Genomic DNA, 16,945 nt, shown 5'->3' on the forward strand with positions numbered 1-16,945 from the left:
AATGGGTGTGCTGCTGTTTGGTAGATTTCAGGAATTTCTTTCATTTACTAGGGCATAAGTTCAATTAATAGATCTCATTGACTTCAAAGATATATCATCTTTGTACGGAATTCGCACCTTTGCAGGACGACTGCTCCATTAACTTTATTGCACGGGCAATGCTTTGTATAAGGCATGGGAGAAGCGGCAGCAAGAAAGACTTCAGTGGCTTCTGTGGTGGCCAGTGCCCTGTCTGCAGCTGCCTCAAATGGCCCAATGTCCCTCATGGATTTACTTTGGGAATTAAGTCCACCCACCCACCCATCCATCATATAACCTTCTTGAAGGTTATGAGGAAAGAACCCAAGAATCACCAATTTACATTGAGACATATTAGACATATGACTCTGGGAGACATAAGACAGTCATTGTGGGACTTGCCCATCGGTAGCCAAAACTTAGCCTAGTGACAATAGAGGTTGCAACCGGGAAGCTTCAGGGTGTGGTGCAATGACAAGGGGATGGGCACAGGAGGCAGGCAGTTTCCACACTGACTGTCACTCCTGCGTCACCACCCACACCTGGGCAAGCCTCTTACCCAAGCCTTGGTTTGCCGTCTGCAAATCTGCCTTACAGGGCAGCTGCAAGGATTACATAAGTGCAGAGTGAATATATAATGAATATAAAACGCCCACTCGCTGCCCTTCCAGAAGACAAGGCTGCATCTACCAGCATGCCCGCCAGCTCCCCTGGAATGGCAGTCCCTCACCCACAGCCTGAGGTCACCTGGCATGGCCAGCCTTATGGTCCCGGTTGGTATCATTACTACAAAGACCCAGGGGGAGGCCACGCGTCTACTTCTCTGCTCTCTGGGACAAAATGACATTAAATTAGGAATCCTGGAGTCACTGTCCACACCAAAAAAACCTTACCTCATAAAACTCTTGTTTAGTCTAAGGAGGTAATTAATGTCTCCATACAGAAGAAAGACTGAAAATCTAGGAATTATTTTCGGATCAGTCAGAATTTCGGAAACCTCTCTGTTAAAATGGCCAAGATGGACCAAGAGCCTTCAGAATTCCCACATGGCGGTTCCTTAGCTGCGGGGCCTCCGAGGTCCTCTGCGGCAGGTCCTTTTTGCGGTTTGAATAGAGAGCAAGGCACCCCGGGCATGCTAATGAGGCCACTGTTTGGTTCTCGAAGGTGCTCTAGACCCGAATGGACAAGTGTGGATGACCACTCAAGGGACTCATGGTCCCAGGAAGGAGCTGAGCTCTTTAAAGGGACCTCAACTTACTGAAATAACCACCATATAAGGGCAGTTTCTAAAACTCACAAATTATAAAACCACTCCCCCAATATTTGTAGAGACCTGGAGGGCAGGACTCTGCTCAGGAGGGCATACTGAGCAGGCACTTTCAAGAGGAGCCCTCAGCCATGAGGAGTGACAGTGAGGATCCTGCAGCCTGAGGAAGAGTTTGCTTTTGTCCTCTATTCCCTCTTTTCTGGACAATATCTCTTCCCAGTCAGACCACATTCCCAGGGGCATCACTGACCTTGCCCATGTGGTGCCATTTATGACTTGGCCTCCTTTTCAGTGTGTGCATGTCTTGTTCCTACTCTTCCTCTGTGCAGCAGCTGGCAAGCATGGAGTGCTCCTGTGGGATGTGCTAGTCTGATCACTGCAGCCTGGCAGTGTGTGCCCCATGGCAGGGCCTGGACAGGCACGGCGGTCAGGCCCAGTGCAGCCTGGAAGATGCTGGACCTGTGCCTATGTGGTTTTCAGTCTGCGGGGACACAGAAGGCTTCTGGTATAAAGAACTCCTAGCAGCAGATGAAGTAACTAGACAGGGCACCTAGGAAGTGGGGGTCACTGGTAGAGGGGATCTCTACTCCCAGATAAGACTTGTCCTTCCAGATAAATGACCTAGTCATTTATCCTAGGGGATTTCCTAGAGACAGTTTCTTGGGGCAATGTGATATCTCGGTGACACCTCTAAACCCCAGTTTCCCTACCTGTAAATGAGGGTGGGGGTGGTGGTTCTAAATGACGTTCGAGGTGATCTCTGACTCTGACATTCACTATAGTGGTGGGGGAGAGGGTGGAAGTGGTGGGAAGGGGTGGGGATGGATTTTTGTTGCTTAGGAATAAATTCTCACCAACAGAGGAGGAGGTGAGGAATTGCTTAGGAGAGCACAGCTGGGGGTGGGGTAGGCTGGGCTGAGATGCGCCTAACCCTAAGAGTAAAAAAAATAATAATTTAAAAAAATGCAGTGGAAAGGTTAGCTTGTTGCTACGTTCAAGCCTATGGGGCAAAAAGGCACCGAGGTAAAGGGGGCTCTATACAAGGAGCTAGAGGAGGGAGGGGACCCCAAAGAAACCAGTGTAGTGGCCAGTAGGAACTTTGCGAGATTTCCCCCCCCCCTTTTCTCTTAATTTGGAAGTTGGAGTGGGTGTGTATGTGCCTGTGTGTGGATGACTGTGTGTTTTATACAAACAAGTCATGATCCTTATAGGAAATTTAGAATATCTGCAGTGTGATGCTCAGGCCCAAGTAGGTGACAGTTCCCTCTTCCCTGGGCCGCCCAGCCTGTCACCTGGTGTCCCTTTAAGAGGCACTTTGACAAGCTGGAGCATGACCATGACCAGGGAGGACCCCAGCAAGGTAAAGGATGAACAGCTGAGGTCACTGGAGATGTTTAGTCCGCAGAAAAAGAAACTCTGCTACCATCACAAATCTGAAGGGCTGTCATGTAGAACAGGGACCAGCTTTGCTCTGGATGGCCCCAGAGGGCAGCACCATGGAAGATACAGGAAGACAGCTCTTGACCACTTAACAGGATGAACCATCTAGCAATCGATGGCCCCTGCTTAGTCCCCAGGGGTGGAGGTCAGATTCCTGCTTCCACTAGATCGTTTCTGAGATCCCTCCCAGCATGAAGGTTCTATGGAAATAAAACGTTAACCCCAAATATGGATGATTCTAATAATGGAAAATATAGTCAGTGCTCAGTTCGCAGGGAGCCAAGTGGGCAGCTTGTAGGTGGACTGTGGTAAAAACAATAATAGTGCATTTATGAAAAGGTTCAAATAACTATAAACCACTGAAAATATCCACAGTCAAACATGGACTGTAACGACCCAGAGCTTGTGCCATGGCAGGGGGCTACCCTGTCCATTTGCCAACTAGACTGACATGCAGCCAGTTAGGGACTGAACTGTGTCCCCTCAAATTCATATGCTGAGGCCTGAACCCCCCATGTATTTAGAGATGGGGCCATTAAGAGGTTATTAAAGTTAAAGGGGGCATACGCGTGGGTCTCTAATCCAATATGACTGGTGTCCTTCTTAGAAGAGGAAGAGCTACCAGGAGGCCATGTGGGGACACACTGGGAAGATGGCCATCTGCAAGCCAGGGAGAGAGGCCTCACTAGACACCAGCCCTGCCGGCGCCCTGACCTCGGACCTCCAGCCTCCAGAACTGTGAGGAAATGAGTGGCTGTTGTTTAGCCCCCACCCCAGTCTGTGGTATTCCGTTATGGCGGCCCTAGCACACTTAGACATACATAGCTCATGACGGTGGCCCCACAGAAGGTGGCAAAGCACCAATACGCATTTGTCTGGGATGTGTGTAGACCTGGGTCTGAGACACTGAGCAACGACAACATTGATGGGTCACTTGGAAGAGGGGAGAAAAAGGCCGTGAGAGGCCAGTGGACAAAACCAGACAGCCCACGGCACTGTGCTTGGTCAGCCAGAAGGGTCCCAAGAGAGGAGGAAGCCAGGAAGAGCGTTTTCTTGGGGAGGCACTGAAAACACGTGGGCTCCCCTCTAAGATATATATTTTTAAGGAAAACAAGAATTACACTATGAAAACAGGAATGACAACTACGTATTTCAATTGGTAGCGACCTTTGGGCCATTTTTTTTTTTCTTCAGGCAATTTACTCAATGTTTTGTGTTCCTAACCTACTATGCTGGTATTATTTTCACCTTTTATAATTTTAGAATAGTGAGTGTGCCCTTGAATGGAATGTAATTTTTAACCCAATCACTTCTCATTAAGCCAGGGGTGTGCCACGTTTTCTCCAGTTTTGTTTCATGGTTGGGGAACCGTGACCCTGCCATCCGACGGGGACAGGCAGCTGGCTTGCCAGGCCTTTGCACAGCTCTCCTCCTCCCAAAACTCATTCCCAAATACTATAGGACTTCACTGTGGACTCTAAAAACCAAACCAAACCAAACCACAACAAAAAACCCCACAAATGAATCAATCAACCTAAACAGACTCACAGAAACAGAGAGCAAACTAAACTGATGGTTTCCAGAGGGGAGGGGGGTGGGAGAATGGGTGAAAAAGGTGAAGGGGGATAAGAGGTCCAAACTTCCAGTTATAAAATACAGAAGCCACGGAGAGGTAGTGTACAGCACAGAGAACATAGTCAATAGTATTGTGATAACTGTGCATGGTGACAGATGGTTACAGTCCTTAGTGTAGTGAGCACATCATAAGGTATATAAATGTCTGATCACTATGTGGTACACCTGAAACTAATATACTACTGCATGCCAACTACACTTTAATTAAAACATTTAAAAAACCCCAAAAAGTCCCTCCCAGCCTCAAAACTGGAAACACCCTAGGGATCAGCCTGGTGGGGTAAGCCTTTCCTGGCAGAGACAGCACATGTTGGAAACTTGCCATTCACCTCTGTCACAAAAGAGGGGAGAGAAAAAGGTTTACAGAGAATTTCTGGAGCCCAGATGTGCACCAGTTTCCCAGGCAGAAGGGCTAATGGCCCCCAGGAGTTTCCTAGCTAGGGCAAAGCCCCTGAAGACCAACGTGGTCTTCCCCTTGCAGGACCAGAATGGCCTTGGGGACTGATAAAACAGACTCTCGCCCGAGGTCATGGATCGTTACTGGCCACCTCTGGCCGGGGAGGCAAAGGAGGCAGCATGAAGCCCGAGGAACGTCCAGGAATGGACTTTGTGTGCCAAGGATTCAGAGAATGGAATTCCTGGGCCCTTAGGTGTAAATCACTAGCTGAACCTGTCTGAAATCAGGAGAGGCTCTGCAAGCCATTTGAGCAGAGGCATGTGTGTGCAACTCGATGATAGATGAATCTATTGAGAAATCGTCATTCTGTGTCCCTGGCATTCTTTCCTAGGATTTGGCGTTTGTAGAACTACCTGCCTTCTGCTTCCCTCCCCTCCATCATTCTGACTGCTTTTAAAGGCCCAGTCCACACGGAACTCTCTTTTTCGGCCCCTGTCACTCTTAGTGCTGGCACTCCCTGGATTCCCCAAGTGGAGTGCAGCCTCCTCCAGGAAGACCTCCACCCTGCCCAGTGCCTGGCACAGTGTCTGGAACACTGTGGGCATCACTACAGGGCCTCACATCCAGCAGCAGCTGAGACCTGTATGGGGCATGCAGCTGGCACACTGCCTTGTGGCTTTTGCCTGGGAGAAGCCAACTGTGGGCTCTGCATATAGTAGGTGCTTAATGCTATACACGTTAGTTGCTTAACAAATACTTGGTGGTGCAGCAGGGAGGGGGTGACACGACTCAGGCCCCTCAGTGGCCCCTGAGTGTCTGGGATCCAGAACCGAGTGGTCATCCCTGCTGGTGTCTGCACGGCCACCACTCCTGAGTGAAGTCAGCTTGGGACCAGGGCAGCTGGCTCCTGCTGTGGGTCAGCACGGTTTCCTAAGGTCCCTGGGAAGGAAATGTTCCCTCCCCTTGCTCCCATCAGATGAGCGCTCCCATTCTCGTCGGTGTCCTGACCCCTCTGGCCAGAGCAGAATTTCTGACCTTGAAGATGCTCAGCAGAGACTTGGGGTCCAAAGCCGTCTGCTCCTCCCAGCCCGGTGTACGCAGCTCAGTGAGAAGGCCTGGAGCGCCTTGCTGTGCCTGTGTCTTGCTGAGCAGCAGGGCCCTGGGACGGGTGTACCCAGGCTGGGGGGCAGGGGGCAGTCACCTCCTGCTCTGAGGAGGACACAGTCTCTGGGTGGTCTGGCTGCCTCTGTGGAATCTCTCTGCTAGCCTGGTTCACTCATCTGTCACATGATCTGTTAACAAAACCGTTAAGCCTAGACAACCCTTCAATTAATGAATAACAAACCCCTTGAGGACAGAGCTCTGAGAAGGGGAGGAGGCTTTCTGAGGCAGGGCTGGGGCAGGCACCCTCCAGGCGAGGAGGAAAGACCTTGTGTAGACAGAGTTGCAAATTCCAGAGGCTCTGAGACGTATATTTCCTGGTTGAGGGTGTGTTGGGGGTGGGGGCTGGAAAGGGGAAAGTTAGGGTAACGGTGGGACTGTGTGTGGGTTTGGTTCCAGATCTGTGCTGAGGTTATGTCAGTCAGAACTGGGAGATTATTTTGAACAACTTTGCTTTAAAAACAATGGTGGTCCTGGGCCAAAGACAATATTTCTTCTCCAAGATTCTTTAGAATTGACAGTAGCGGCAGTAATAGCAATAGGTAACATTATTGTGAGCTTACTATATGCTGGGCACTGTGTTAAGACTTTACATACATTATTAAATCCTTAAAGCATGTCTATGAGGATGGCACTGTTATTGTCTCCATGTTACAGGTGAGAAACTGAGGCTTAGAAACACCAGCTTTCAAGCACAAGTTCACTGGGTCCCTGGGTGTTGGAGTTACACTTCTACCCAAGCAGCTTGGTGCAGAACCTGGGCTCTTGGCCACCTTCCTTGCTGCCAGCCACACGCTTCTAACCAGCTCCCTCTCCCTGCAGCCCTTGTTCCTTGATCTGCAGGAGCGACTTTATTTTATTTGTCCCATCTATTGATGTGGCCCCTGCAGTGTCCTTGGCACCCCCATATCAAGCTGAATGTCACCAGCTGAATGAGAACCCCTGAGGGTAGTTAGGAGGAACCCTCCCAAGACAAATAGCTCCTGGAATCCACAGGGAGGTCGCAGGGACAGCCTGGTTCCTTCCAGTCGTTATGGCGATGGTGGAGGGTTGTGAAGTGCCACAATGGGAGAAGAAAGCCACTTTGCTTCCGTTCAGAGTGGGCCCCTGGGACCCAGGTGCTGCGAACATCACCATGTTAATGCTGTTCATGCAATCTCCCAAGACCCTGGGAGGCACACTGGTCTTTGAGTTTGTCACATTACCCTCAGCCCCTAAGAGGCCATGGACACTGAAAGATGGCCTTGGTACCGACCGTGAAAACAATAATAGCAGATACTCTTACAGCGATTACGGCATGCTAGGCACTATGCCAATGGCTTTGTGTAAAATAACTTGCTTAATCATCACAACAGCTGTATGAAGCAGGTTCTATTATCATCCCCCTTTTATAGATGAAGAAACGGAAGCCGAGTTTCATATCCTATATGCGCTGGGCCCCGTGTTTTGGTGGAGGTGCTTCGGTACAGGGGGAACTTTGAAGCAGACGCTCTTCTGTTGCCAGAAGCGTGGGGCAGGTATGGAGGGTGGCCGGTTGCAGAATGAGGTCTTACACGGGCACTTTCCTATATGCTTGGGCCCTCGAGTACCCACCTGCTTCTGCCATCAAAGGAGAGAAGTCACAGAACCTCAGTGGGTCGTTCCCAGCCCAGAGCTTTGCACCCTCATGGACCCTCACGCTTCTTGCGTATCCCTCAGTGCCAGGCACTGTCTGGGAAGCTGGTCCCTGCTTCCGGGGCTCGCAGTCTAGTTGGGAGCAGGCTCTTGGCCAAGGCACAGAGCACGGCTGGACAGACAGAACCCAGGGTATGGAATGGCGACAGGGCAGCCTGCAGTCAGAGTGGCGAGATGTGAAGGCGGACGCAGGGAGGAGCCAGACCCTGAAGCACCAGGTCAAGGGTTGGGCAGTTTCCTGAGAGGAGAGAGGCCATTGGATGTATTCGACCGGCAGGGACAGGACCAGCCCTGCCGGTTGCAAAGACCACTCTGGCGGCACCATGGACCGTAGACTGGAGGGGATGCACAGTGGGCCTGGAGGCCACCAGTGCAGGCCAGTGGTGGTGGGGACAGAGAGGAGAGGGTTGGTCCAGAGGGGCAGAACCCAAGGAGTTTCCTGACTTGGTGCCTAAGGGGGACGAGGGTGGGCCCAGGACAACCGCAGGCTTTGACTTTGAACTCCTGGATAGATTCAGAGTGTCGTTTCTGAGACAGACCCGGGAAGAGCAGGTCTGTGGGAAGACGATTTCAGTTTGGACGTGTCGTGCCTCGGGGTTCACCGTGAGTGGGCAAACAGCTTTATCAGAATACTTTTTGAGGTTGCAGAGGGAGCGGGGCGTGCTGGCGTGTCAGAGCGCAGGGGAGGAAGACATGGAATCCATGCTGGCTCCATGGCTGGGGACAGCAGTCCTGAATGCCCCTGCCGGGCACTTGATGCATCTCACCCCCTTTTAGGGACGGGGACATGGAGGTCCCATTAAGTGGCTTGATCAGGGGCTGCCAGCCCTGTGAACAAGCTTTGGCTCCTTCCATCACCTCTGCTCTGGGGAGGGGCCTGGCTTCCCACCACTTCACTAGCTTCTTTCTCTGCTGAACTCGCCAAACCTGGGGCCACTGTCGACAGAACAACTGTTTTCGGTGTTACGCAGGCACAGTGCTATGTCTATGGTTGCATTAAATCCTCCTCTATGTTCCCTGAGGGTGGTACAGTCACCCCATTTTAAAGATGAGGAAAAGGAGGCTCAGAGAGATTAGGAGTCTAGCCCCAGTCACACAGCTCTTCACTGTGCCTCAAAGTACCTTTAGCAGACCCTGTCTTTGCCACTCGTGGAGACTGGGGCAGCTGCTGTCTGAGCACAAGGCGGCATGAGGACACACAGAGCTGCACGGGGGCGAGGGCCAGGGGCAAGGCGGGGGGAAGTGAAGAGGTTTGGCAGCACAGGAAGGGCTAGGCACACCCCACCACATGGTTCCCTGGTTCCTCGCGGCCCCTCACCCTGAGCCTACACGCCTCCCCACTTTAGGTCAACGCAGGCTTTGCTTTTCGGTCCACAAGCAAGTGGGAGCAGGAGCAGCCTGGCTTCTCTCAACCTGGACACGTGGGTGAAAATACAACAGCTTCTCTGCAGCTCGCCATGAGGCCCAGGGGCTGGGGCTTCACAAGGCCTCCGGCTACCCTCTTAGCCACCAAAAGTCCTTTGAGGCCGGGGATAGAAAGAATGACATCAATAACTTATCCTCCTGCTGTGACACACCCAGCTGGGCTCACATGGTACCGGCACAGTGACATCACACCTGGAGGTCTCAAGGCCTGAGCTCGACTCCCACCTCTGCCCATGGATGAGCTCGGGGGTTCCATCCAACAAGACAAACGCCTCCGGTATTTCATAACAGGATTCAAATGGAACTCATTCTTTTTTCCTCCCTTATCACTTTGCACACACGAAATCTATTTTAATTAGCTTTCAGTAGATGATCTTAACAAAATAAGAAAGAAACCCCACAGATTGCTCCCACCCCCAAAGGGTTCTGAGAGAAAGGAAGATTTATCTTGTAAGTTTCTTAAGAAAATCTATATGTGCTCAATGCATTTAAATGATGCTCATTAAAGGAAGCTGCATGCAAGGCGGCTTCTCTAGTCACAGATGAGAGACAGTCGCTTGACCTATTGCAAATCAAAAAGCATTTCCACGACACCTTTATTTTTCAAATGGTTAAGTTTTAAATTAAAGTCCCAACACCCTTTTTGGGAAGGCAGACTCACATAAATAGCCCCAACTGAGAATTTTAGCTCAGTCGATTGGAAGATAATTACAAGAAACAAAATGTGAAATTTTAAATCAGGGCCCTAATGAAGCCTAAAAATACCAGTGGCCCATCCCTCTGGCTGGCAAGGCCTGCTCTTCATGGATGGAATTTCTCCACAATTACTCAACCCCGTGAGAGGCCAGGTTGTCACGTCAAACAATAGCAGGGGGAAAATCACGGGACTTTAATGAGCTAGATCTCAAGGCGTTCTATGGTGGATCTTATTATAATCCTGGGCAAGGTTTCAAACAGTGAACAGGAGGGAAGGAAAGTTCTTTTTTTTTTTGAAAGTGGAGTTCAGACTAGTGTTGCTACCATCACACAGTGCCTCCTGGTTCCCGCTCGGAGCCAGCTGTCTGTCACTTGGGAGTGTGGAATCAATTGGGCTCTGGAGATGTAAAATCCCAAGGGGCAAAATTAAAAGTGACCCAAATCCAAACCCACATGGTCTTGTCAGGAATATGATTCTCACGTGGCAAGTTTCAAAGATTCGGTTTCAAAATTCAGGTTTCTTATATTTAAAAATATGCAATTGTTTGACATTAGCTCTGAAAGATAAATTATAGCTTTAGCAATAAAGGCTTTTAAGCTTAGGAATGAAAGGAGAAATTACTTAAAAAAAAAAAAAACCAACAAAAACAACAAACCCACCCAGGCTCGAGTTTGGCGGCTTTTGTATGTGCCTGTTTCATTGTCTTCTTCACCCCGAATATAAGGGGATAAATCCACTGATGAGGGCCATGAATACAGAAGTGAGTTAAATGTAATGTCTGGGGAAACAGCCAGCTCGCTGGCAAACGATGGAAGTCAGCGTGACCGGCTGTGACCGGCTAGAGCTGGAGGGATCTCACTGACCCACAAAGGGTGGGGCTGTGGGCACTTTCAAGGCCCACCCCATCGCTGGCCCTTACCTGAATCTACTTTATAGGGGCTGGAAGACGGAATCCCATCAAGGCCCCTCTTTCTTCTCCCTTCCTGTCTATGCGCTTGGACCACCATAGAGGATGGTTCACACCCTCTGGCCCCACAAAGATTTTACAGGTGTGGCTTTGCAATGGTCCGCTGGCCCAGAGCACACAGGGGCCAGCGGGGGCCTGTCTCCACCACTATATTTTGCTGATCTTATGAACTCAGGCGCCTGATGATGATGACATGCACCCGTGCCTAGCAGCTTCAGGGAGGGGATCCCGGTTCCCTCTGAACCCCACACCAGGGACTCCAGAACCATCTGGGTCAGTTACCCTTTTGCATAGGTGAAGTCCTTTTCCTCGATGCATGTCTGAAACTTGGCAAGTCAACACGACCTTACATCAGCCTTAGAAGGCCCTCAAGGTAGGCGTTATGCCCGCGGTGGTGGGGGAGAAGGGAGCCCACCCACTGCCTCAGGCTTTGGCAATCAGGCTTTGGCAAGGCCTTGGGAGCAGCTGGGGCACCCAGTGCCCAGTGTGTCAGTGTTGATAACCTATAAACTGGGAGTAAGTTGTTTTTTTTGTTTTTGTTTTTTTAAAGGGAGAGAGAGCGTAACCAAAACAACTCAAACAAAAAATCAATTTAGTCAATTTTTTTTAAAAAGATCTTAAACAAAGCGAGAGTTTACCAGAATTTAAATGTAATTTTCTATAATTTTGTCATTTAAAACTAGTGCTGATTTCCAAAAACAAAGGCAGTCAGGGCGCAATCAGATTGGGAACGAAACCCAGTGAAGATCTAGATTCAGCTTTCTTGTTGGGATGCTTGACAAGGCCTGAAAATTGCCCAAAAGGATAAAGATAGAGATTCATGAGAGCAGGCGGGAAAGAGAAGGGCTAGTAGGAGTCATTGCTCCGCTAAGAGGCAAGACCACCCCAGCCCGAGACGCACTCTCAAGGGGTTGTAAGTAGGGAGTCTGAGAATGGTGCCCAGAGGCCCACGCTTCCTAGGACCATCTAGCCTCCCCTTCCAAACGAGGCCCGAGTCCCCCGCAGGCAGGCTGCCCGCCGTGTACGCTCCTGCCCGCACCTGGGTCCAGGCCTGGTCGCCTTCCCTCTGCACTCAGCGGGAGCAGGGCCCAGCTCTATGGAGCTCTAAGGCAGATGAGCCCCACCCACCTCGCGTCCACGGTCCCAGGTCCTGCTGCCCGGTCTGCATCCTACTGGACAGACAGATCCCTCGCCCCAGGCAGACAGCAGAGTGAGGCCAATTTGCTGAGGCCTTTTGCCCTAACCCTCAGGCTGAGGGCTCATGTCCAGAGCCACGTCCTGGTGTGCTCCCTCCTCCAGGCTCTGTTCCCAAGGTCCTGCCTTGAAAACTGCCCCAGGGCTGGGAGTAGGGGGTTAACTGAAGGCTGAGCCTGGAGGTCCTCTTTCCTGGAGCCTCACAGAGCCACCTTGGGGTCCTTGAGACAGAAAATTCAACTGGCTCAGGTTGGTCTTGGAGTGTCTCCTGGGCCTCAGCTAATGCCCAGGGAGGCGCTCTCATCGGATGGCATGGCGGAGGGTGCTATTCTGGGGAGGGACACAGACAAGCCGTATTCTCACTGTCCGCATGAGTGGAAGATGGAGAAGGCCCTGAAGGGACTGTTCCCTGGAGTCTACGTGGAGCCGATGATTCCTGCTCATTCTACACTTGGCCTGGCCTTGGAGGTCAGAGGTAAGAATGGCCCGGGGCTTGGCTGGAGGCGAAAGGGCCCTGGACTTTGCAGACTCTCTCCTCCCCTCCTCACCCACTCACACTTCCCTGTCTTCTTCCTCCTTCTCCTCTGCCTCCTCTGTCTGAGGCCAGGCTGTCTTGGGCAGGGGGAGGCCCTACTGCAGCCTCTGGGTCAGGTGAGGCCATTGAGAGAGCTGTTGGAGAGCAGAGACCACCAGGAACCCCTCCTGTGCATGCTGTCGTAGTGCCCACGTGGGGAGGCACAGAGGCAGGCACACAGCGAGCATGTGGCAGCGGGACTTACCTTTGGGGTGCCCGGGGTCGGTGAACTCATACTTCCCGACACCAATGGTCCGCAGCATCTGCAGCCCGTGGGCTGAGTCAGTCGTGGGGGGCCCATTGGTGGCAGGGGCACCGCTGGGGAGAGTGGCAGATGGCTGGGCTGGTGGTGGCGGAGGCAGCAGGGGCCCTGCCATATGGCCGTTGCCCACAGTGGTGGGTCCTGGGCGGGCCACTTGCCCTACACCAGGCAGTGTGGACACGGCCAGGGGCTGTGGGCTGGCATACAGGGCCTGGGCAGGCATGTTGACCACCACGCTGCTCAGCGGCTGAGAGGGCGGCTGCGGGAGCGAGTAGTGGCCTGGCATCAGCGGGAGCTGGGGCCCCACGTGTGGAGGCAGCGAGGGGGTCACCCCAATGACCGGGGCCTGGACGTTCACTGCTGGGCTGAAGGTGGGAGGCTGGGCCACTCCATAGGAGTGTGCGATCAGAGCAGGCTGGCTCCCGGCGGCCACCGTGGTCACCCATGGCCCCGTGCCTACAAGGGAGATGGAAGAGATGTCATCTGCCCGTTACACAATCCCTCAACCAACACCGACTTCCCCAGGCCCTGGGTGCTGGGGTTACAGATACCTGTGCCCACGAGCTCACAGAAAAAGAATCTGTGATTACAGTGGCACGAGTTAAGTGCCTTAGGAATATAGTAATGTGAACAGATGGCTGTTAGGCTCAGAGGAGGAAGCACAGTCTGCCTGGGAGAGGTTAGGGGACAACAACAAAGTAGAGAGAAAAAAGTGGAGACCTTCCAAGAGGTCTGAGTTCAAATCTTGGCTCTGCCACTTACTAGCTAACAGCCCTGGGTGAGTTGCTTATCTTCTCTGAGCCTCATTCTTCTGATCTGTTAAATTGGACTAGCAATACCTACCTCACAGGTCTCCTGGGAAGAATCGAATGAGAAAAATGTATTTGGAAAAAACCCCCCAAAACCTAGCAGAGTATCTAGCATGTGTTAAATGTTCCATAAATGCTGGTGTTTTTCCTTGTTTTTCTGGAGAATCACTTTCTGAGAAAGGGCGGGAGTGAGAGCTGGATTGTGATGATAGGGTTTTGCTGGGCAAGATAAGAGCACCAGAGCCTGAAGACGTGCAAGGGCCCTGTGGTGCTGGAAGGGAGCGCTGGGGGTGTGGGCAGTGTGGGAAGGCGGTAGGGGCTGCTCTCCACGATCTTGCTGGCAGCGGGGCGGGTCGCAGGCTTTGTCCTATGTAACCTCTGCATGGCTAGCCCTGGGGGAAACACGAGAAGTCCACTGCATCCCTTAAGAAAACTGTGGCTGAACAAGGAAGTCCAGACACGCCTCCTGGGACCCAGTACAAGATGCAAGGCCAGCTGTGCCTAGGTCAGGCAGAGAAGGGCCCAGGGCCCCCTGAGCTAAGCTGACATGGAGGTGACTCAAGCAGGCCTGTGCGTGTGCCTGGGAGATCCAGTGACAGGCAAGGCCAGTATGGGTTGCCTCTGACTGAATGAGTGTGGCTCTAGGTCTCTGTCACCTGAATGTCACCTTGGTTTTCATGATGCTTCTGGAGTGGCAGTGTAGACTGAGGTTAGGGAGCTGAGGAAGGAGAGTGGGGGGTCAGGGGGCCACTCAGGACCCAGAGGCTAGAAGGTGGGGCTGGGAGTTCCCTCCCAGAAATAAGATTGCGGAGTAGAGGAGCCAAGACACAGGGCGACTATCAAACCACCAGTGGGCGCTGTCCCTGAGGGGTCCTCCAAAGGGAGAGCCACAGGCCGGTGGTGGAGAGCCAGGCTTGGAGCCAGACAGCACTTTAGTGCTGGTTCTGCTCTCACTAGCTGGTTGACCTCACACTCAAGCCTCCCCAGAGTCAGTTTCCTCATCTGCAATGGGACGATAAAAGCACCAACTTCACAGGGTTGCTGTGAGCATCGAGATGATACACAAAACAAGCCCCAGAATACACGTGCAACAAATAGTTCTGATTTTGATAACGAGAGAGCCTGGAGATGCTAGAAGCTGGCAAATGTCGGGGAAGCAGCGCCAGTAAGATTCCAGCATGGGCTGCTACGGGGGATTGTCCCCCAGCCTGAAGAAGAGGAGGTGGTGTCACCGTGAGCCAGCCTGGTGTCTTAACGACAAAGCATGATCTCCTAAGCTCAGTTTTCTCTAGGATTAGCCAAGGAGCCTGGAAAAATGCATCAGAGCTTGAGAGCACAGCTGGTGAGATCTCAGATAGCTCTGTGGCGAAGATACAGAGACGCTGTGCCACAGAGCTGACTGATTTATGAACCAAGAAATGGCACAGAGGGTGCTGGAGACCTGGGGAGCGGTTTCTAGCAATGTGCACCAGGCCCTGCTCACCATTTTTATCAATGATTTGGATGATGACATGGAAGACATCATGACTGAATCTGCAGGTGACATAATGTTAGAAGGGTGAAGCACAGGTCAGCAATAAAAGCAGGAATCTGAGAGATCCTGAGTCGCTCAGAAAGATATTGCTCAGGTCTTGCCCTTGTTCTCCACACCCAGCTGCCTTAGCCGGGCTGTGAGGAGACGGACAGGGGTCAGAGTAGCCACATGACAGTACTGGGTTCCTACTGTTGGGACAGCATGTGATGTGGCTGCCAGCAGAGCAGAAGTGAAGTAAAGTTGCAATGATCAAAGCAGAGAGGCTGAAAGAAGGAGGTGATGAGTGGACCACACGTGCGTTCTTTGTGTTGGGGTCTGTGGTTGAGTCATGGAGAGACTGGAGCAACCCTTCGCAGGTAAAAGGACTGGAAACCATGGGCTCTGGGGCGTGGCAGATGGACTTGGGGAGTTTATCATGCAGAAGATTTGGGCGTGGGGAAGAGCGGGGTCTTCAGATATGCGCTGTAGTGTAGAGGGCCAAGCAGATGTGTTCTGTGTATCCTAAAAGGAGGTCTGAGACCAATGGGGGAAAACAGGCAAGGCTTTGGCGATGGTCACAGCTGTCCAAAGAAGGCCTAGGGTGCTGTCCCAGGGACGTGGAGCACCCCATCTTCATGTAACTGATGGCGAGGCAGAACCTCACTGGAAGGTGTGACTTGAGAAACTGGTTAAGAATCAGAGTGCTGAGATTTGGAAATGGCTGGCTATTCAAAAAATAACCCTAAGTAGATTCAAAGTTACTCCTACCATGTCACTCTCACTCCCTTGCCTTCTCAAATACTTCCTCGAGTAGCAGAGAAAGGGGGTAGAGACACAGAAACTGCCCAGGAAATACACACAGTGCCCCCCTACCCCCACCCCAATGCAGCCTGAGGTCTGGGCTGCTGCAGGCCAGTGGGTCAGGACCTGCTGAAGGGCTGGGGCACCCAGGAGGCCCCTTGCACCCCTCCCAGCCCTGGGAGTAGGTGTCTCTGTCCATGCAGGAAGTACGCACCTGGATTGTCGCTCTCCCTCATCTGTTTGGAGGGTGGCTCATCAGTATCCCAGGGCGTGGACTGATTGATGGGCGTCTGCCCCCACCGGATGCTGGTCGTAAGTCCCTGGGACTGACTGTCCGCTTTGGAGATGCCAGGGGCCTGGGGAGAAGCAGGGCAGAAGGGTGAGCACAGCTTGGCAAGGGGCCTGCCCTGGGATGCACCCCCTGAGCAGGCCTGCTGCCTGAGCCATGTGGTCAGAGGCAGAGCCGCGGCCCCACACCCGGTCCCACGGGGGCGTCACGGAGCCTTCTGGCACAGTAGCAGCAGCTGTGACCTCTGCTGAGCTCCCGCTTCCAGGAGCACCCAACCCAGTGCCTCCCTGGCCAGCCTCTGCAGCTGGGTGGCACCTGAGCGTCCCACCTGAGCAATCACAAAGGAAACAGGGTTCTGTGCTGTGGGGTGTGAAGTTCCCCCAGCCCTTGGGCCATAAATAAACCGCCACAACATGGGCATGTGCTGAGCACCGACTGTATACTTGGCCCAGGCTCAGCGCTACCCCATGCCTGGCCCCTTGACATGTGAGAGAACAGCGCTCCAAAGTTCCATCATCAGGCCCCATGCTGCCCTCACACCAAGGCCCCAGAAGTCTCACTCCATGGAGGAGGCATGGAGAGAGTGGGGACAGGCGGAGGAGAGGACAGCTACAATCCTGCCACTGGAACCCTCAGCTCAGGAAGGAGGCAGGCTCCCTGCTCCCGGACCCCAGCTTCCAGCTTAGATATGTAGATTAATGAGCCAATGAACCTCGGTGAAAACAAGCATTAGGACAGCATCGTCTCCCTGAGCTATAGCCTCACCATGGGATATTGTATAGTCCTTAAAAATCATGCTTACTAAGAATTCTTAATGAGATG

The 16,945-nt window shown here is 52.4% G+C and overlaps 1 protein-coding gene across 1 annotated transcript in view; it reads right to left on the bottom strand.

Annotated features, from left to right (window-relative positions):
- Nucleotides 1–16,201, bottom strand: part of KLHL29 (kelch like family member 29) — a 65,113-nt gene extending 48,912 nt beyond the window's left edge. Inside the window, exons 1-2 of the mRNA XM_019651402.1 lie at nt 16,049–16,201; nt 12,655–13,167 (exon numbers count right to left, since the gene is read on the bottom strand). Coding sequence (XP_019506947.1) covers nt 12,655–13,167; nt 16,049–16,070 — 535 coding nt within the window. The 5' untranslated portion in view covers nt 16,071–16,201. The remainder of the gene's footprint in view (nt 1–12,654; nt 13,168–16,048) is intronic.
- Nucleotides 16,202–16,945: the final 744 nt, after the last annotated feature.

This window comes from Hipposideros armiger, unplaced genomic scaffold (genome assembly GCF_001890085.2).
Source record: "Hipposideros armiger isolate ML-2016 unplaced genomic scaffold, ASM189008v1 scaffold_0, whole genome shotgun sequence".
Lineage (NCBI taxonomy): Eukaryota > Metazoa > Chordata > Mammalia > Chiroptera > Hipposideridae > Hipposideros > Hipposideros armiger.